At 47.0% G+C, this 21,358-nt stretch overlaps 1 protein-coding gene across 3 annotated transcripts in view; it reads left to right on the plus strand.

The window, feature by feature from the left end:
* Mapk14 (mitogen-activated protein kinase 14) overlaps positions 1 to 21,358 on the plus strand; it is a 64,669-nt gene that overhangs the window by 34,786 nt on the left and 8,525 nt on the right. For 2 of the 3 annotated variants that reach the window (XM_052744432.1, XM_052744430.1), the window contains exons 4-9: positions 4,473 to 4,584; positions 5,305 to 5,334; positions 5,629 to 5,676; positions 6,893 to 7,007; positions 7,401 to 7,472; positions 16,533 to 16,612. In XM_052744432.1, coding sequence (XP_052600392.1) covers positions 4,473 to 4,584; positions 5,305 to 5,334; positions 5,629 to 5,676; positions 6,893 to 7,007; positions 7,401 to 7,472; positions 16,533 to 16,612 — 457 coding nt within the window. Of the gene's footprint in view, positions 1 to 4,472; positions 4,585 to 5,304; positions 5,335 to 5,628; positions 5,677 to 6,892; positions 7,008 to 7,400; positions 7,473 to 16,532; positions 16,613 to 20,893; positions 20,974 to 21,358 lie in introns of all 3 variants that reach the window. The other variant, XM_052744431.1, reaches the window with a different exon arrangement.

The following is a 21,358-nucleotide window of genomic DNA, read 5'->3' on the forward strand; positions in this document are numbered from 1 at the left end:
CATAACCCTGCTTGCCTCAAACATGGTACACATCAGTGATAAGGAGCTTTTAAAGAAGGAAATTAGGTACTATGCTTCCAGACTGCAGCAAAAAAGGAGAATTTGAGGATGCGTACTTTGTACAAAATATTGAAGTCGAGGGCAGGCAAGATGGCTCAAGGGTGCAGGTGCTCACTGCACAAGCCTGACCTGGCTTCAGTCCCTGGAGCCCCCCTGTACAGGTGGAGAACAGGCTCCACAAAGTTGTCCTCTGCCCTATACACACACAACTAATAAATAGTACAACTTTTTTCTTGTTCTTGTTGTTGTTGTAAAGGAATTCAACCCATAGTTATCTAGGGGAGGCACAGCCCAGGCAGATCGACAGTCATGCAAAGATCCTGAGGCAGAAGACTGCATGCTGTATCAGAGCTAGAGTGGGAAGAAGCGCTCCGTGGTGAGGCCTGGTGGTTAGCTTTTCAGCCCCTGCAGCGGATGTAAGCGCTGTTTAAATACGGGGGACACCTCTGCCTTTTTGTCATTGCTCCGGGAGAGCCAGTCGTGGTGCAGATACCAGCTCAAACAAGAGGTTCGGTTCGGTTTCGAACTTCCTTTCAGAAGGCATGGGAGGGGCGGAGCTTGACAACTGAGTGTCACCCAAGCAGGACTCAGGAAAGGAGGCTCAGGCTAGAGCCTGAATTGCCAATCCTGAGTCCCCCTAGTACTGGCCCAGTACACCTCTGATTGGTTCACTGGGGGATATGTGAGGAGTGTAAGTTCAGAGGACACCACCTTAACAAGAGAGAAGCAAGGTTGGAACCAGGCTGTAAAATCATCTTTTTGGCCTTCAGCTTATAACATAATCTCACTTAATCTTTTAAAGGTGAGGTATTGGATAGCTTTCCAACTACAGTGCACTACAGCCTTCCTTAATTTATTTTAGGAATTTTCTGTTTAGTCCAGTGATACTATCAGGCATGTCTTCTCAAATGTCATTAAGTATACTCGCCAGAATCAAATCCTGTAGAGATGTGTGACTCTCTAGTGGCACCCCTTTCGGATTGTCCGTCTTGCTTTGTGGTGCTGGGGTGGAACCAGGATTGATTTTGAGTTCGTCCACACTTGTCCTTCCACATCCTGCTCAGGTTTGAGAAGTGACTGGTCTGCCCTAAACAGTAACTTAGGGTGGTGCTTGCTCCTGTCCTCTGTTGTGTGATTTGCTTTGGAGCTCCTTTCTTTTTTTTTTTTTTTTGGTTTTTCGAGACAGGGTTTCTCTGTGTAGCTTTGCGCCTGTCCTGGAACTCACTCTGTAGCCCAGGCTGGCCTCGAACTCACAGAGATCCGCCTGGCTCTGCCTCCCAAGTGCTGGGATTAAAGGCGTGCGCCACCACCGCCCGGCTTTGGAGCTCCTTTCTTATGTGAGCTGAAATTTGATACTTGATGGTCATAGATTGATCTTGGACCTTCTGGAAACAGCAGGAAAAGAAATAATACTAACAATTCTACTTTATGGTGCTTTCGTTGACTTCACTGTGTCCTGGAGTAGTGTGGTGTTCCTGTGGAAATGACTATTGTGTGCTGGTACAGTGGTTGACAGTCTCACCCTCCTAAAAGTGCCTGTGGTAAAACGCATCAGGAGCACCGCACCCACTATATGAATCTCCCAGATAATCAGTTACAATTGTGTGTGGTAGAGAAAGGGACTGAGAGTTACACAGGGGTGGTATATTCTAACTATTATGTGTGCTGTATGTTTGTGGTGTGTGGTGGTTGCAGAAGCATGTGCACTGTGGTGCACATATGGAGGTCAGAGGTCAACTTTGGGGAGCTGGTTCTTCTCCATCCACCGTGGACCTAGGGATTGAATTTAGGATTTCATGGTGAGTGCTTTACCCACCGACTCATCACAGTGGCCCTGTTCAGTGTTCTTAACATTTGTCAGATTAGATGCCAGTTTGAGGCTAAAAATAGACAGTTCCTAAAGCAGCACTTAGGAGGGTGAGACAGAAGAATGTCCGGGTCAAGGCCAGCCCTGGTAAATAATGAGACCCTGTCTCAAAAGCTCCAGGACTGGAGGTGCAGAAAGAGTGTCTGCCGGCATGCACAGAACACTGGGTTCAATCCTCAGCACTACCAAAAATGAATGACTGGGATTTGGAGGGGATGGTGTGCTCTTGACAGTCTTTCTTCATTAAGTATTGAGGAACAGAGAAATTGTCTAGAGATAGGTATCCTGAATTATTGTGACTTCTGTCAGATGTTAACATTTTATTAGTCTGTGTGTGTGTGTGTGTGTGTGTGTGTGTGTGTGTGTGTGTGTGTACATTTTCATGCCGTACAGCATGCATGTGGAGGCCAGAGAACAATTTAAGAGGAGTCAATTCTGTCTCCACAGTGTGGGTCCTGAACATGGACCTGCCTTTGATTGTATTCTTTGAGGCTTGGAACATCACTGAAATAAAAACTACCTTGATGAAAACACTTCAAAGAGTCTAATTTACTCTTTATATTTTTGAGAATTACTTTATGTGTATGTTAGAGGATATGTCTCTGGAGCTGAATTACAAGCAGTTGGGAGCTACGTGACATGGATTCTGGGAACTGAACTCAGGTCCTCTGCAGAGCAGGAAGTGTTTTCACTGATGAGCCATCTCTCCAGCCTCCTAATTCACTCTTTAAATTACATGGAGAGCTCATCTTTTTCCTTAAGGCAGTATAAACACACGGGTTTTAGGAAATCGGCTAAAATCTCACTTTAAAGTCACAACTAGCCCAGGTGCCTCTGATCTTCATAGGATAGTAGATCCCTGAGCATTGTGAGAAGCAGCTGAGCTTCGGCTCCTGGGGGAGAAACACCTGCCCTCACTCACGGCCTCAGCCTTGTGGTTCTGCTCTGCTCTTTATGTGCCGTGCCAGCTGCTGCGGTAATGGAGGGGTGAAGACATTGGTCTAGAACCTCTGTGGCAAACCTGCTGGACTTGAATGCAGTCACTCTTCATCGCACCACACAAAGGCAGGGTTACAGGTCAGCACCACACCTATGGGAAGCTCTGGACCGCCCTGTTCCTGCTTCCTTTAAGGGTAGTACCGATAAACAGCCTTTTGCTAGTCATTCCTGAAAAAAAGAAAATTACACCTTGAAAATCTAAGGGCATGCCTGTTTTAAAACTTACAATATAGGACTGGAGTAATGGTTCAGCAGTTAAGAGCACTGGCTATTCTTCCAGAGGACCCAGGTTCAATTCCCAGCACCCACACGTCAGATCACAGCTGTCTGTAACTCTAGTTCCAGGGGATCGGATTCCCTCACAAAGACATGCAGGTCAAACTCCAATGCATATAAAAATTAAATTAAATTTAAAAAAAACCCTACAACATAGATTTACAATGAGGTAAAATAAAAATTCAATCTTTTATTATGGGTGTGCAGTTAGTTATACTAAGAAAACTGAGGGGCTGGGGTGTGGCTTAGAGGGCTTGCCTGGCATTCCTGAGACCCTGGGTTTGATCTCCAGCACTGTTGTATAGCTGTGAAGAGACACTGACCAAGGCAGCTTACAGAGGCAAGCGTTTAATTGGGGGCTTGCTTACAGTTTTAGAGGGTCCATTATTATGGCTGGGGGTGGGGAGTGTTGATGTGAGCTTTTGAAACATCAGAGTTCACTTCCAGTGACACCTCCTCCAACAAGGACACACCTCCTATCTTAGGGTTAATTTTGCTGTGCTGAAACACCATGACCAAAAGCAACCTGGGAGGCGGGGTGGTATTTTACTCACAGTTCCATACCATCAAAAGCAGTGAAGGCCGGAACTCATGCAAAAACCTGGAGGCAGGAGCTGATGCAGAAGCTGTGGATGCTACTTACTGGCTTGCTCCTCCTGGTTTGCTCAGCCTGCTTTCTTATTGAACCCAGGACCACCAGTCCCGGGGATGGCGCCACCCACAGTGGGCTGGGCCCTCCCCCATCAATCACTAATTTAAAAAATGCCATACAGGTTTGCCTACAGCCCAGTCTTAAAGGAGGCATTTTCTCAGTTGAGGCTCCCTCCTCTCTCATGATTCTAGCTTGTGTCAGCATTGCATAAAAGTAGCTAGTACACCTCCTCATCCCTCCCCAACAGTTCCACTAGCTGAGGACCAAGCATTCAAATACATGAGCTATGGGGACCGTTCTCACTCAGACCTCCACAGTGGCAGTCATCATCCTAGCGTTCAGGAAGTAGAGGCAGGCATCAGGGTCATCTTTGACTTAAGTTTGAGGTGGCCTCAGCTACAGAAGACAAAGAAGACTGCCCACAGTGGCCCATGTGTCTTTGTACTCTCCATCTTTGCTGTTTTCTTTTCACCTCAGTTCTTTCCTTCACAGAACCTGGAAAAGCAGGAATGGGTATAAATGTGGTGAGATTAGATTGCCAACTTGCAGGTGGCTGTCATTGTGGTGCTTCTTGGGTGATCTTTCCCAGACCGGTATGTGACTCCTCTTCTGCTCTAGGTACCTGGTGACCCATCTCATGGGGGCAGACCTGAACAACATCGTGAAGTGTCAGAAGCTTACTGATGACCACGTTCAGTTCCTCATCTACCAGATCCTCCGAGGGCTGAAGGTACAGGCAATAGCAGTGTCCTGTGGGGAAAGAATTCCCCCTTCTTTGCCATCTAGTCAGGACTTAGAACAGACAGTTTTCTTAGGAAAAACTTGGAAGAATTACAGGGTCAGCCAACCCTGCTGCTCCTGTATTTCCTAGGCCACACGTTACTATAAAGCAAGTCCAAGTGTTATGTCATCCATCCTGTGACCCTTCAGTCTGAATATCCAAGAGAAGGGAACTGTTAGCCATGTCAAAAACTTGGTAGCTTCTTGATAGAACCCGGTGTCTGATCAGTGTGCTTTGAGGCCTTAAAACGTTCCTCAGGCCTGCACTGGTCTTTATATTCCCTCTCAGGACTTGAGAGAGAAAGGAGGACCACTGTGGGCAACATAATGAGTGCCCCATCCAGGGTTGTATAGTGAGATCTTTGTGGGGAGGGGTGTTCTTCGGGGAAGCTAATCTAATTGTAGGAGGGGCTGGTAAGCTGCTTTAGAATTAAACCACCTTGGATACTTAGCACATCATAACTTTTACTGAGGTCATCATGGAGAAAAGAGGGTGACAGCTTCCATAGGTGGAGTGGGAATGATAGTTAGTGTAATGAACTGAGGAGTGACAGCCCACTGTGAACACGAACAGTGCTCACTGCCAAGGGAGACCACTGCAGACATGCTATCAGATGTGACATGGGAAGGCTGGAAATGGTTTTCATTCAACTGACTTTCTTTTTTGCAGTATATACATTCAGCTGACATCATTCACAGGGTATGTATTGTGCCTTAGATGATGATTATTTTGACAGTGTGAGCCGGGCTAGAGGGGTGGCATCTAGTTGAGATCTTAACCTTAAGTTTTAACTGTGGAAATAGTGATTGACTGCGACGTTGCTCTCAGTGTAGACTGGTAAAGGAGCACCTACCTTTGTACCTGCTGAAGGGGCTTTGGCTCAGACACTGACTATAGCGTGGAGGTCTTCCGTGTGTCTGCATCCTCTGCACCTGTAGGGAGGGGACTCTGTGCATCATCAGGCTGATACTGTTCCCTCTTCTTGCTTCCTAGGACCTAAAGCCTAGTAACCTAGCAGTGAACGAAGACTGTGAGCTGAAGGTAAGAAAGAAAACATGGAATTGTTTGCTTCCCTTGACCGTTCCTTAGCTGACCAGCTGACTTAGAGAAAATGATTCATAAGCCATGACTTTCAATCTCAAAAGCCATTTATCCTCAGGAATATCAGACTCTGGAACTTTGAACTGTTGGCTAAGCAAGCTGTTTAAATGACCTTGGAAGTAGGTTTCCGGTAGCACACGCCTTTAGTCCAGCACTTGGGAGGCAGAGGCAGGCCGAGTCTGAGTTCAGGATAGCCTGGTCTACAGATCAAATTCTAGGACAGCCAGGGCCACACAAAAGAAGCCCTGTCTTTTGGGGGGGGGGGGGAGAAAAGAAAAGAAAATTAGAAATACAACATGTTAATTGTGGTAAAGGGGTATTATAATCTGAATGACAATTAAGCATTCCTAAAACACTCATTATTAGATAAGCTTCTAAAAAGAAAAATGGCAGAAACTCAGTGATTCAAATAAGACATAGGTGAATTAGCTGTCTGTAAAAAGTAAGTAGTAGTACTATTTTTTTAAAATGAATTTTTGGAAAAAAATAACATGCAGGGGGCTGGAGAGATGGCTCATTTGCCAGCACCCACATGGTGCTCTTAACCATCCGAATCTAGAGGATCTGATGCCCACTTCTGTCTCTGTGGACACTACATGCACTTAGTACACAGCATACATGTAGGCAAAATACCTATCCATATAAAATTTAAAAAATGGGAAAAAAATGCAGTAAAACACCCATTTTAAATTCACCTGTTTTAGGTTCTAATGTCCATGTAACTACTCCAGTTATAACATAGTAATTGCCACAACTTCAAAAAGTTCTGAGTGTCCCCTCCTAGTGACCCTCACCCTCACCCTGATCCAGGCAGCCACTGGTACGATTTTTGACTGTGAATTACTCTTTTGTAGTGTTTCATACAAATGGAATCCTGCAGAATCTTGCACATTATGGTGTTACAAGTATTGCATTCTCCGTCTGTGCGGTGTGCATCAGTGTTTTCATCCTGTTGCTCACTAGTGTCCGTTTCCTAAGCACCCCGAAATGTGTAGCCTGTCTTCCTGTTACTGGGCCTTCAAGTTCTTGGAGGATGTCTGCCGTGCATTTGAAGTCAAGACTGCAACGCCCACTTAGTGAGCGCAGCACTGTTTCCTTTGTCGTAAGGTTGCAGAACCTACCTGTTCCTGTGCCTGACTTCTGCTCTTGCCCTCAGATTCTGGATTTTGGGCTGGCTCGGCATACTGACGATGAGATGACCGGCTATGTGGCTACCAGGTGGTACAGGGCTCCTGAGATCATGCTGAACTGGATGCACTACAACCAGACAGGTGCTGCTCCAGTTACCTGCCCAGGGCAGGCCCACGTGGGGAGGGGCCCTGCTCCCGTGGCTTTCAGATGACTCGGGGCTGGGTCTTCACCACAGGGGAGTGGGTGGACAACTCAGTATTCCGGGAGATCCATGTTCACCAGTAAGAAAGGTTTGCCCTTTTGTGAGATGTTTGCTTCATTTATCTTAATTATATTCTGACTTACACAACCTATGGAGCCCTTTAGTGGGTGACAGTTTTAATAAACTTATTTATCTCTATAAAAAAATGGTTGTTGACCCTCAGGTGTCTTAAATGTGGATTTGAGTCTTTCACTCCCAGTTAGAGTCCAGTTTGTGGCCATGGATCTGAATAGAAACCATGTCTGTGCTTGTGTTCTCCTCACTATTGCAGTGGATATTTGGTCCGTGGGCTGCATCATGGCTGAGCTGTTGACCGGAAGAACGCTGTTTCCTGGTACAGACCGTATCCTTGAACACGTTTGGCCCCGCCTCCCTCCATCTGTGCTCTGCTGTCGTAGATGTGTGTTCCCCTTACTTGTTTGTGGGGAGACTCGGCCCCTTGCTTTACTTCAGGTGTTGTCCTCTTGTTGAGTAGCTCACCTTGCCAAGCAGACAAGCTTCAGACTCACTTACCGTCCTTTTGCAGCAAATCAAATGAGCAAGGTTAGTCTACTGCAGACCCTGAGCGGTGTGCACAGCCACCTGTACTTCAGGCTGCGATCCCTGGACTGACGTGCCTGCTGACTCTGGTCCTCTTTGTTGCTTGACAACAGACAGTAGAAGCAGGAGAGAGGCCCTGATGTATGCTTTATTTTCCACACAGCATTGTCCCTGGTTAGAGCCAGCCCCACCTTTGTCTCATACATAGCACCATCTACCTTCAGGGCACAAGCACCCTTTCTATCTGCTGGGCACATGTTCCGTGGCTTAGTAATAATATCGTCCAATATGGTTTGTGGGAACTCCCATCAGCTCTGCTTGAGGGAGGATATTTAGATGAGAATATGTTAAAACAGATGCTTTAAAACAATCTGCAAGAGGGGTTTTGCAGAGCTTGGTCGACTAGACTGCAGATGGTTTTGGGTGGGCTCTAGACACCACAGCAGTACGTGCTTCATCATCTAACTGCGGGTTAGCTCTTGCCAGACACAGACACACCTGCGTCTGTGAGCTCACTTGCTGACAGCTTGAACTGCTCTTCTCCAGTGACTGTCCTGACCGTTGTCCGTTGGACAGTGTCTTTGGTGAAGTGGAACCTCTGCTCCTCAGGTATGCTGTCTGCTCCTCCGAGTGCTACTGGACAGAGTCTGGCCTCCCTGTGCTTAGCTTGCTCTCCACTCTCCACTCTGGGACTCCACTGCCTAGCACAGCTCCCTTCCCTCGGGATTCAGTTTACTTGTGTTACAGCCTAGGCTGAGAGGATTAAGAGGTTTGCGACCCCTCATGCTGTCCTCTGAGACTATCCTGAAGCTGCCCTCTGTTCTCTTCCCTCCTTGTGAAGTCTCTCCAGCTCCCCTTTGGCTAGTCCCAGACAACATACCTTCATAGACAGACAGACAGCAACGTCTGTAGGGAAACCTCAGTTTCTCACTTTTATAGTCCAGGTGTTCACGGGTTAGGGGCCTAGGCTCCAGAATTTAGATTTTAGCCCTTTTACTTCAAATTATGTGGCTTTGAGCAAGTTTTCCAACCTCGGTATGTCTCAGTTTCCTTAACATGAGATGGCATTAGTGTACGGCTCAGAAGGTGATTGTGAGAATTCAGAGTGCTAGCGCCATCTTCACCGTGGCGGTGTCAACCACTCGCCATGGCCACAGATACCTGAGAGAAAGAATTGAAAGGAAGAAAGATTGATTTTGGCTCATGGGCTCAGAAGTCTCAGTGCCTGGTGAGGCAGAGCATCGTGGTGGTGGGAGCACGTGGCAGAGGCGTCTGCTCACTTCATGGTGGCCAAAAGCAAGAAACAGAGTGAGAGAGGAGGTGGGAGAGAAAAGAAGCCAGGGACAAATACTCCTCTAGGACACATTCCCAGTGACCTACTTCCTCCCACCAGGCCCCACCTCTGAATGTTGGCTGCGCCAAAATAGCACTGCCATCCAGGGACCAGACCTTCAGCCTCTGAAGGCCATATTCATCTTATAGTGCAAAACGCATTCAGGCCACGTCCAAGAGTCCAGATCCTCTTGAGTCTGAGACTCAAGGCAAACTCTCTGAGCTGCTAGCCCCTGTTAAAAACAGATTATAAAGTTCCAGTATTCAGTGGCATAAACGTTCTCATCCAAAGGTAAGGAAGGACCAGACCAAAGCAACATGAAACACAGCATTAAAATTCCATAGTTCCAGGTCCATCATTGGAGGCTCAGGGTGGTATGAGCTGAGTTCCAAAGGACTTGGGCAGCCCAGCTCCTGTGATCTTGCTAGATGTATCCATATGGCCTCTCTTGGCTTACTGCCTACAGCTCTGTCACGGTCCACATTCTGGGCACTCACATTTCTGGGGCCTCTTGCATCATCAGCTTCACTCTCACGCCTTCATGAATCATGCTCTCAGGCCACTCGCAAGGAATCCAGCTTCTCAGGCTTCTCTTGGAAATCTGGTGGATACCTCTGCTACCCCGTAATTCTTGGATTCTGCATGCCTCAAAACCCAGCATCATGTCAGTTGCCAACTTGGGTCTGTTGCCAACTTGGGCAGTAGCTAGGTCTTTCTGGACCATGGCTGCAGTGAGCTGTGAGTAGCTCCGCACCATGACTGAGTCCTGGGAAGACACTTCCTAAGTGTCCCTTAGTGGGCCGGGGATTCTCAAGGTGCTCTTTTCTAGGGGTGTTTTGGATGAGTTTACACTTTGCATCCTGGGCCTGCAGTGGTTAGGGGTCTCTCCAATTTCCAAGGGTCTCTGGTGAGTTTCCTCTCTCATCTGTACAGAGCTTTGTTTGGTTCGAGCCAGTCTTAATTTGTAGCCCATGCTGACCTGTGTATCTCAGGATGGCCTCAACCTCACAGTGCTCCTCTTGCCTTGGTCTCTTAAATACCGGGTGGCTGTGCCTGGTATTCAGGGCTGGCTGCCCAAGCCCTCTGGAACTCAACTCACACCACCTGAGCCTCCAGGGTAGACTTGGAACTGTGGTTTTTATGCTGTGCTGGACCTCGCACCTAGAGCTCTGTGCCTGCTCGGCGAGCACTTTACCTGCTCAGTCACATCTCTAGCCCAGGGAAGTCTCTCAGCAGCTCTGCCAGGCTACTACTGTCTTGAGTAAAACTAGGAGTTAACCAGCCCACTTGGGTTTAGTTGAACTGGTGAACTGAGTTAGTTTAGCAGACCTCTTCCATTTTTCTTAAGGTCTTGATGAGTCAGGAAGTTCTCTTCACTGTCTTGTTCTGATTTCTAGAGCTCCTTTCAAGGACTCTGGAGATCATGCTGACCCCACAGCAGCCAGGCTCGAAGGGCTGAGGCCATAGCCGTGAGGTTTACACGCGGCTCACGGTGACAGTCTGCAGGCTGCCTCTCTGCTGGGGTTCAGTTCCTCTGTGGAGTTGTGTTTGCCTCTTTAGTCACTGCGCCTCTGGAACTGATGGTCTTCTAGCTGAGAACTGCCCGGTGGGACTTGGAGGCATTGTGGGTGTGTTTTTTGTGTGTGTTGTCCTGTATATGATTCATAGTCATGAGCCTGTGTGGTTTATGTAACTTGATGACTGATTTGAGTTTTGTGGGAAAGTGTAACTTCTGTTGTGATAAGATTTCCATTAACAAAATTAATCTCAACAATTTTAAACTTCTTAACTTAATAGCATTAATTACATTCATGACGTTGGACAGTCATTGCCACTAACTACTATGCTTATGACTCTTGAAGACCCTTCCATCTGGCTTAATAAGAGTGTTAATATTAATTGTGTAAAGAATAAGCCCTTCTCTAGAAGCCTGACTGACTCTGAATCACGTGAGTTCAGCTGACAGAACTTAATAGCAAAAGGAGGAGACTGCAGACTGTCTCGCCAGGTGGAATCCTAACTTTTTCCAGATGCCACCGGTTTTGAAATGTGTAAGTGTTAGGTATTGGAATCACTGGTGCCCGGTACTTCAGCTTAAGAACAGTGATTTATGTAGCCTTTTCCTTATGTGTATCCAATATCGATGATATATTTTTCCACCAGTGATTACAGCCTTGGCTAGTGTCTTAGTTAGGGTTTTACTGCTGTGAAGAGACACCATGACCATGGCAGCTCTTACAAAGGAAAACATTTAACTGAGGCTGGCTTACAGTTCAGAGGTTCAGTCCATCATCATCTTAGTAAGACATGGTGCTGGAGAAGGAGCGGAGAGTCCTACATCTTGATCTATAGGCAACAGGAAGTAAACTGGGCCATACTGGGTGTAGCCTGAGCATAGGAAACCTAAAAGCCCAATCCCACAGTGACACACTTCCTTCTACAAGGCCACACCCATTCCAGTAAAGCCCCACCTCCTACAGCGCCACTCCCTATGGGGGCCATTTTCTTTCAGACCACCACAGCTTTTTATTTTCCTTTCCTGTGTAATCAGGTAAATGTCCTTTGTATGTGAAAGCCCTTCCCCCTTTATAATGGACAAGTTACTCTTAAGATGTGAACTGTAGTATGGAGAGATGGCCCAATAGTTAGGAGCATCGACTGCTCTTCTACCAGACCCATGCTCAAATCCCAGCATGATGATTCACAATCATCTATACCTCCAGTCTCAGGGATCCAGTGTCTTTTGGTCTCTGTGGCCACCAGGCATGCACATGATACAGATATGCACACAGGCAAAATGCTTGTACACATAAAAATAAAGATTTTTTAAAAAGACATGAACGAGAAGGTGCTGGTGGCCGCTGGGTTACACTCACACGCCTCTGTTGCTGGTTTGACCTATATAATGTCCTCAGTGCATTAGATCATTCTCAATGCAATGTTAGTCCTTTCTTCTTTCCCAAATGTGTTAGGAAACATTACAGACTCACGAACCGTGTGTCTGCTCTATGCAGATGATGAACTGTGTGGGTGGTTAAGCAAGCCCACTGGAGTGCCCACAATATCATATCTGCCCATCCCTTTCCATTGTTGGTTTCCTGTATTTTCCTCCTTTTTTGTTTTTTTCTTTTCTTAAACTCAGGGGGACTTACATATGCTAGGCAGATTCTGTGCCACTGAGCTGCTGCATCTCCAGAACTCGTCCTCGTTTTTGAGAAGAGAGAGAGATGGCTCGGTGGTTATGAGCTCCACAGCAGCCATCCCTGTAGAGGACAGGACTTAGTTTCCAGCGCCCATGTCGGGCATCTCACAACTGCCTGTAACTTCAGATCCTTCGGCCTGTCTGCACACACAGACATAAATACATAAATTAAAAAAAAAGAAAGAAAGTTTCTGATGCTAGGCATGATATCGCATACTTTTAAGCCTAGCGTTTGGGAGGTAGAGGCCTATTCTAACATGGTGTGTTCCAGTCCTGCCAGGACTCACAGTGAAACCCTTTCTCAAAAAAGAAAAAAAGCAAGTGTCTTCGGAAATGGTGTGAGAGAGAAGTATTTATGGGATTATTATTTGCCCTTTGTCCTTGAAAATGTATTTTCTTAGGACAGAGTAGATGTCCCATGTTTGTCAAATAAAACTTAGGAAATATTTGTATGTGCCAGTGACGATGACTGTGTCCACACACAGTCCAGAAGAGAAGGCAGCAGGCTGGCTTCCATTGAAGCCTGTCCTGTCTTGTCATTAGAAGGACTTCCTTCCCTCCCAGAGTCTTGTTCAGCCAGGCATGAGAGTACACACCTGTGATCCCAGCACTTGGGAGGCTGAGGCAAGGGGATTTCTGTGAATTTGAGATCAGCCTGAGTTACATTAATTATCTAGTTATCCATTATCCTTTTCCCTTACCTGTTTAAACATTCTGCCTTTGGCATCTATTACAGAGAACTTGATCTCAAAAGTAACCTTGGGCCTAAATTGTCTTTTCCTTCTTATTTTTGTAGAAAGACTCAGGTAATTTATGAGTTATAGTTTGGTATTGTCATGCTAATTGAAACACATTTGGAACATACCTTCTGTATAGGAAGAAGGGCTGCACAATTGTGAGGGACAGCCCACCGCGGAAATGGGGGCTGCAGCAGTTCCATTGTGCTGCGTTGTGTGGCTGGTTGGCAGCTCTGCGGTAGCGAGTGTTAGGATTTACAGATCTGGTGGTGGTGGCGCTGCATGCTTTGCTCTTCTTCGTGTCACATCTTTCAGCTACTAAGGCGGTTTCTCTTTTCTAGTATATTTACTACCTTCAACTCCCAGGTTGTGCAACAGCAACTCCATCCACAGCCCTCCACACTGGCGCAGCGCTGTGTTCATATACTTCATTAGGGTAAACACTTCAGACACTAAAAGCAGCTATCTTCTTTACTTTTGTGTGAGTGTGAGTGTGTGTGTGTGTGTGTGTGTGTGTGTGTGTGTGTGTGTGTGTAAACTTTGCATAGAATGTGTTGTTCTGGGTTTGGAGAATCAGGCAGTGATGGCACACACCTTTAATCCCAGCACTTGGGAGGCAGAGGCAGGCAGATCTCTGAGTTTGAGGCCAGTCTGGTCTACAGAGTGAGTTCCAGGAGAGCCAGGGCTACACAGAGAAACCCTATCTTGAAAAACCAGCAACAAAAAAGAAAAGAAAAGCATATTACAGCAAGTCTCCAGGTCACCAGTGTTTGTCAGGCTGGGTGTGCCAGGCAAGGTGCTGGAGAGGGAGATGGTACCACCTTGCCCTCCCAACCAGAGTGGTCAGGCTGAGCTGACAAGGAGTGGTGGTGCTGACTGGAAGGAATCTTCCTCTGGTGGAAAAACAAGGTGGAGTGGGTAATAGAGGTCTAAATAAATTACTGGGGAGAAAAGTCAAGCATGAATTAGAACTCCAGATAATTAAATTGCTGTGCACATGCCAGTAACCCCAGTTCCTGGCAGTGGAGGGAGAAAACTCAGGAATTCCAGGTCACCTCAGACACATAGTGAGTTTGAGGCCAGTCTCAAAAAAAGCATGCCCAGAAAGACTTCCTGTTTGCAGGAGGGAAAGGAGAGTGGAGACTGTCCTTTCTGACGCGCATAAAGAGGCCTAGAAGTCCCTGGAACACTGGCTGTGATTGAAGCATGGAGCCTGTTCTAGAACAGTCGTGTAGATGAGCAGAGATGGCTTGGTGGCAGATCACAGGGGGCATGAGTGTGAAGCTGAGGAGTCACTCCAGGTTTTCACCCTGAGAGTGCTCACACCTGCAGACAAGAGAGAAGGTGTGAAGCAGTCTGCCTGTTGGGGAGTGAGCTCCATTATCAGAAAGGCTGCATGTTCTTCAGGGCAGCTAGGAAACAACCCAGACTCCACCTTCCCCAAAGGGAATATGAAGCTGGCCTTTCTTCAAGACATCAGGAAATGCAGCTGGTTAGGAGACTCAGTCAGTCACTTTATGGAGTTCTGAGGCATACATTGTAAAACCCTGTCAGGGAGTTGAAAGAGTAGTTCCTGCTGTGACACACTTCATCTTGCTGTAGCTACTCAAATCCCATGTTCCTGGAGAATAGAAATGTGAATGGAGCTAGATTCATGTAAATGGAGTGACTTTCTATCTGCAAGAAGACCCTCTTGTCTCCAGGAGTGAGTCGGTGTCCATCTCACCCTCCCTCCGGCCCCACCCAGAGGAACCAGCTTGAAGCTTCACTTAGAGCGCCCCATGTTGACCGTTTGCAGTGGCTGGTTTTGTTGGGTTTTAACCGTCTAACTTCAGAAATGTCTTATGTGGGTGGACCTGCTTCTCGTTTGCCTCAGTTTTCTGTAAGATGCAGTTGCTGGGTCTGTTGGTTCATTTTTCTCTTAAAGGGCCAGATTGGCAACTGTTGCAGGCCTTGTGACCTGGGAGCTGTGGGAGTGGCTGTAACCAGTGTGTAAACAACAAACACACAGCCTTGCTAGATTCAGGAAAACTTCATGTATAAAACAGGCAGCAGGCTGTGCCTTGCTGTCACCTTTCTAGAATTTTCTCCTGTTTAAAGAGGGTTGTTTTGTTTTGTTTTTGTTTTTGTTTTTTTCTAAGTCAAGCTGCTGTCTAATTGCATAGGCAATTCCTATGACTAGGCAACTGTGGTTTGCAGAGCTGTTCTCATTAGTAAGTAATGCTATCCTATCTGCATCATAAGTGTTGTGTGTACCTTTTATGTACCAGATGATAATCTAGAAATTAGGGGTAGAATATGGATGATGGGCATACATCTGTCATCCCAACACTTGAGAGGAAAAAGCAGAAGGATCCTGAGTTCAAAGCCAGTCTGGGCTGAATAGGCTGCAAAATAAACGAGCTGCTTCCCACCCAAGAAAGTAACTGGGGAGAGATGCCATACACTCCTGGCCTTGTCTGTCTGTGGACTTGGTGGAGGGACAAGGCCCAAGAAAGTAACTGGGGAGAGATGCCATACACTGCTGACCTTGTCTGTCTGTGGACTTGGTGGAGAGACAAGGCCCAAGCTCACAGACAATTCCCAGATGCACGCCATGATGTCATCAAACACAGTGCTCAGAAGGAATAAGGATGTTCTTAGGTAGAGTATCGGGAGGTTGGGAGGGGATTTTAGAGTGTTAGTGGAGAAAGGGTCCAGTCCTGCAGAGCCTGGTGGGGTCAGGTGGCTTCTTCCTTCTAATCATCAGCATAAGTCTGAATAAGCTGTTTAGATGTTCACAGAAAATATTAAAGGCCAGTGAGCAAGGGGAGTGTTTGATCTTCTGGTGGACACATGCTTATTTATTCTGAGTAGACAGCAAGGTGCTGGATGCCAGAATGAATATCCTGGGCCCTTTGCCTTTATGCTTAAAGCATTTAGTGTGTGAAGTTTGCTAAACCTTTGCATTCTTAAGGTTGAAGCCTGGTGTACTCAAATTTATTGCGCCACTCTTGACAGAAGCCACGGTGTGCCCTCTGCCGGCTGGCTGTCCCTCATGCTCTGCCTTATAGAGGGGTGGGGGAGGTCTCCAGAGGGCACTCTGCAGGCTTTGGGATCAGAGCAGGCCTCCCAACGGTCAGATTGCAAACTCATTAGGTCAAGCCTTAGGGGAATAGTCACAAATAGACTGCATAGCTGTGTGCTCCACTGCTGTTCCTCCTGCGGTCCTCTGCTTGCCAGCACCCTCTGCTCAACTGGCTCCTGGTGCCAAGGTGGAGGTGAGGTGGAGGCTGGGCCCATGGTCGAGTGGCGCAGCTTGTGTGTTTTTCTCTGCTGTCTCAGACCCAACCACTGTGCTTTACTTCTGCTGTGTGATGTTGACAGATGTGTGTGTGGCGGCACTTTGAACCTTTGTACAGGAGGAGCGTGTCCTGGAAGTGCAGCCCGGCAGAAGCCTTCCACCTAGGATCTTTCACCATGTTGGCCTTGTTTGGGGGTTTTAATTTTTGTTGTTGGAATGTTTTGTTTGTTTGTTCTGTTTTATTTTGTTCATTATTGTTTTTCCACTTTTATTTTGTCCCGACATTTTCCTTTATAGTCCATCATTAGATATTGATCAGTTGAAGCTCATTTTAAGACTCGTTGGAACCCCAGGGGCTGAGCTTCTGAAGAAAATCTCCTCAGAGTCTGTGAGTTAATGCCTTGATTGTAATTCCTGCCCTCTCGGGGATCCTCTGCCACTTGCCTTCCATCACTCTGCACTTTGACCTTTGAATGTTTGTAAGCGTGTGTGGTCTGTGTGCTGACTTCTGAAGTATATGTGTGTACGTGTGTATGCACACATGTGAGCCTGCATGTGCCTGCTTGCATGCATGAGTGTGTTCTATTCTATCTTTATCTGGGTGTGGACTTAAAATCATGGGAACCCCTTCGGGGCAATTGTATGCTAATAAAACTGAGAGCTGAGATTCCAGTTCATTCCAAGAGATTAATGGGAAATGTGTGTGTCGCTCCTGAGCCCTGACTTCTCTGAAGTTGCCCACACTCTCAAGAGCTCTTCTCACTTCCTGCTGAGTCTACTCTGTGAGCACTGAGCATGTGCTAGTCTGACTTCATCTCTGAAGGGTTACCTGCTCTTTACTTCTGTCGGGGGGCGGGGGACACGGCCTATGTAGGGTGTCCTCCCATGGGGCTCCTGTCCCCACCCTCAGACCACACAGAGCAACTTGCTCCACTCCTGACTATCTGCAGATGGCTCTGAGCTCCTCCAGGGACCTTGGCCAATACAGTGACACCATAAGGGGGCCACTTAGAACTCAAGCTTTCTCCATGGAGGCCTAAGAAGGTGACTCTGTTTCTAACTGTTGGTCACTTTCTGAGGTCAGAAACTTTGAGGAGGCTAGGAAAGCCCCCCCCTTAGGGAAGTAAACTGAGGAGCCAAGCCCCGCCCTCCTCAGGCCTCCTCCCACCACTTCCCAATACAAGGACCCTCTGCCCAGGTGGGTAGCAGGAGGCAGGCAGCCAGCACATGGGTTTGGTTGTTCAAAACCAAACCCTCGCCGGGTGGTGGTGGCGCACGCCTTTAATCCCAGCACTTGGGAGGCAGAGCCAGGCGGATCTCTGTGAGTTCGAGGCCAGCCTGGGCTACCAAGTGAGTTCTAGGAAAAGGCGCAAAGCTACACAGAGAAACCCTGTCTCGAAAAAAAACCAAAAAAAAAAAAAAACCCAAACCCTCGGGCTGGAGAGATGGCTCAGAGGTTAAGAGCACTCACTGCTCTTCCAGAGGTCCTGAGTTCAATTCCCAGCAGCCACATAGTAGTTCACAACCACCTAATGAGATCTGGTGACTACTTCTGGTGTGCAGATAGAATACTGTATATATAATAAATAAATAAATCTTTAAAAAAAAAAAAAAAAAACCAAACCCTCACCTCGCCTGAGAAGATCAGGACCCAGCGTGTGGTGTGTGGCTGCACATAAAGGACTGTGGAGCTCAGAACAACTTTGAATTTCTGTTCCGAGGGGTGTGAAAGGGTGTGCTAGGCCCATTTCATTGTGTTTCATTTACTTGTTTAAGATAAGGAAGTGAAAACCCAGAAGCTGTGACTTGCCTGAGTCATGCTTTGAGTCACTGGGCAGAGGCAGTTGATCTCAGATGTTGTGGTAATGGGAGCTAATCAACTCATGCACTTGCACATTATTCTGAAAGTCACTGTCAGGAGTATTGACCACAGCCAAAGAGGTGCTTTTGAGATGCAGACCCTGGGAATGGAGATCCAAAGATAGGAGGTGGTCTTTAGAAAAGACAGGCTGTGGAGTTTGTTTCAGTGTGTTATAAAGAATGGCTGGTAAGAGGACCGTGGGCCAGAGTGGGGCTTGGGAAAGGAGCTCGGCTAGGTAGAGAACCGTGCTGAGGTGGCCCATTCCTTCCCGGCCTGGTACTGCTGTCAGCAGCTCTGCATCCCTCCCACTCCACCATCTGCCTGTAGGTATGTGCTGCTTGCTGTAGGTTCTGAAACACACATATGGGAAAGGTAATACGTGCCCATCACTAACCCATCATGTAGGTTTAAGAAACAGTGCTGGGCCGGGCGGCGATGGTGCACGCCTTTAATCCCAGCACTCGGGAGGCAGAGGCAGGCGGATCTCTGTGAGTTCGAGGCCAGCCTGGTCTACAGCGCGAGATCCAGGAAAGGCGCAAAGCTACACAGAGAAACCCTGTCTCGAAAAACCAAAAAAAAAAAAAAAAAGAAAAAGAAACAGTGCTGGATATGTGGCCTAATAATGAGATGTCATTATCTTAACATGAGATGGACGCATCATACATTTCAACAGTTCTAGTGCAGCCCTGGGCAAAATAAATATCCTCTCAATAATATTCTGTTAAGTATAGTAATGAGAAAGGAGTTTTCCCTACATAATTGTCATGAGTGGATCAAGATAGTCTACGTGTTTAATGTGGGCAAGGTTGATTTAATGTTGATGACACCACCCAATACTTTTGAATCTTAAAAGCACATGATACCAAGTATGGTGGTACAAGCCTGTAACCCCAGCACTTAAAAGGCAGAGGCAGAAAGGTTGAAGAGTTTGAAACTGGTCCAAGCTACATAGCAACTTTGAGGCCAACTTGGGCTAATTTGTAAGACACTATTTTAAAAAAAGAAAAAAAAAACTAGTGTTGAGCTGTAGCTCAGTTACATCAACAAGGCCATGGGTTTCTTCCCTAGAACTCCATAAGGATGGGGAGCACAAAATGCCTAAGTACAGGTGGAAAGAAGCTGAGTAAGGAAAATTAGAAATTTTAAAAAGAAACATTAGTGAAGACTAGTCAACAGGATGCTGTGGATACTTCATCCAGCGTGGACAAGCACACAGATCTGAGTAGCAGAATGTAGGGGTGGATTAAATAGTCAGGATGGAGGCCGGGGACAGAACTCGTGGTGTCCTGGCACCTAGATTGAGGGAAAGAACAAATCACAGTACTAAGAACAAAGAACTGACTCCTGTTCCCTTTAAAAGTAAGTTCCTGACCCTCACGTGGGAGGGTTCTGATTACTGTTCTGATCACAAAAGCAGAGAAACCCAGGTCCTCTGCATGCCTTTCCCAAGGAGAGTTGGCAGGACTTGGACGGGTGAGACCTAACTGAATCCTGCCCTGACTGGTTTGCTCTGTGACTGTTTGTTCTTTCGCGTAGCATACAGAGTATTGTTTAGTGTGTATTTTGCTTGAAGGTAAGTCTAGAATCTGGTAGAAGGAGCCAGCCCATCTTTTGGCTCAGGTAGAGGAAAGGCAGATACGTTATCAACAATCTGACATCTAGTAATCTGGCGTCAAGCACAGTTCGGCATACTTGAGCTAACGTGAAGCACAGTTCAGGGAAGCCGTGAAGGACCGAAATTGTTTGGTGTTTATTAAAGATGAGACTTCAGCTGAAGGATAGACCTGATACTTAAGAGAAGGGAAGTAGAAGGGAAGCTCACTGAGTCACGGTAAGATTTAAAACACTGTCATCACTCTACTTTGAGAGGGAGTGTGATGAACTGGCAGTGAGTTCTTACAGTTTAGAAGCTATAACCTACAACAGTTGTAGTGAGTAAAGTTGTGCCCGTCAGAGAAGCATGGCATTTTGAAGTTGGTATGTCCCCTCGTTACAGGCATGGGGATAGTCGTGGCGTGCTCTGACACTGTCACCAGCCTGTGGCTTCGGTTTTGCTTTTGCCATCAGCTTCCTCATGTACCCTTCACCTGCCTGTGTGTGTGGCATGCTTTTGTTTGTGTGTTTGTTTGTTTTTGTTTTCTATGAGACAGGGTTTCTCTGTGTAGCCCTGGCTGTCCTGGAACTTGCTTTGTAGACCAGGCTGGCTTGAGCCCACAGAGATCCAGCTGCCTCTGCTTCCCAAGTGCTGGGACTAAAGGTGTGTGCCGCCACCACCACCCAGCTGTGGCATGCATTTTAAATGTACCATTGCCAGTGTCTTTGAGACTTGGCATAGCTCAGCACACCCATCCGGGTGGTTTAACTTGTAGGGTGTGACTCCTAGAGAGTCTGTACCTCAGGTAGATGTATTGGATAGTTGAGTTTTCCAGAGTTTAGTCACCGTTGTCTCGTCTTCTGTGTTTGCCACTGTGGCAAACAGGTTTCGGCTGTTGGTACTTAAAAGCAGTTCTCTGGCTGGCATCCTGGATCAAGGAGCAGTCTGCTTCCAGGGAACTTGAACTATTTAACATTAAAGTTGACACTTAGGGAAAAGCTAGTTTTTATGTCTGCATGGCCTCTCACCGGCTACATGCCTAAAAGCTCCTGCCATTCTCCAAAAAATGTTTTAACCCGCGGCCTTAGGCTTGGGCTTGGGTAGTGGGAAAGAGTTGTTTTGTTTGGGGATGGCTTTTTGACTTTAAAAACAAAGGCACAGCTTGAGTTGATTTTTGCACTGTGTTTAACAATACCCTTGACTAGGCATCTAAGATATTAACCAGCTTCAGCAGATAATGCGTCTGACGGGGACGCCCCCTGCTTATCTCATTAACAGGATGCCCAGCCATGAGGTGAGAACAAGTAGCACGTTCAGGGAGGTCTAACTCAGGCCACCTTCTCATTGCAGTGTCTGTGTGTAAGCGGCAGTTTCTAATGTCACCAAACGCTTGCGTGTGCCCCAAGATCTGCCGAGGCAGGGACTGGCTGTGTGCTAGCAGAGTAGTGACACTTGGGACGAAATGTCACGCAGACTGTGAGGCAGTGACACAGTGTAGGCTTGTGAGTAGGAAGCAGTGTTCCCTGGGTGTTTGGTTTCTGAATCTTGTGCTTAAGGCACTGTGTGTCTTTGTAGGTGTGTGCAGTTAGGATGCGCTGCAGCTTCTTCGCAGGGGCATGGAGCAGAGTGCATTAGCATGCTTTCCTATCTGTCCATTTTTAATGACCAAGAGAGGATTG

Source organism: Peromyscus californicus, unplaced genomic scaffold (genome assembly GCF_007827085.1).
Source record: "Peromyscus californicus insignis strain IS unplaced genomic scaffold, ASM782708v3 Scaffold_19__1_contigs__length_69161282, whole genome shotgun sequence".
NCBI lineage: Eukaryota > Metazoa > Chordata > Mammalia > Rodentia > Cricetidae > Peromyscus > Peromyscus californicus.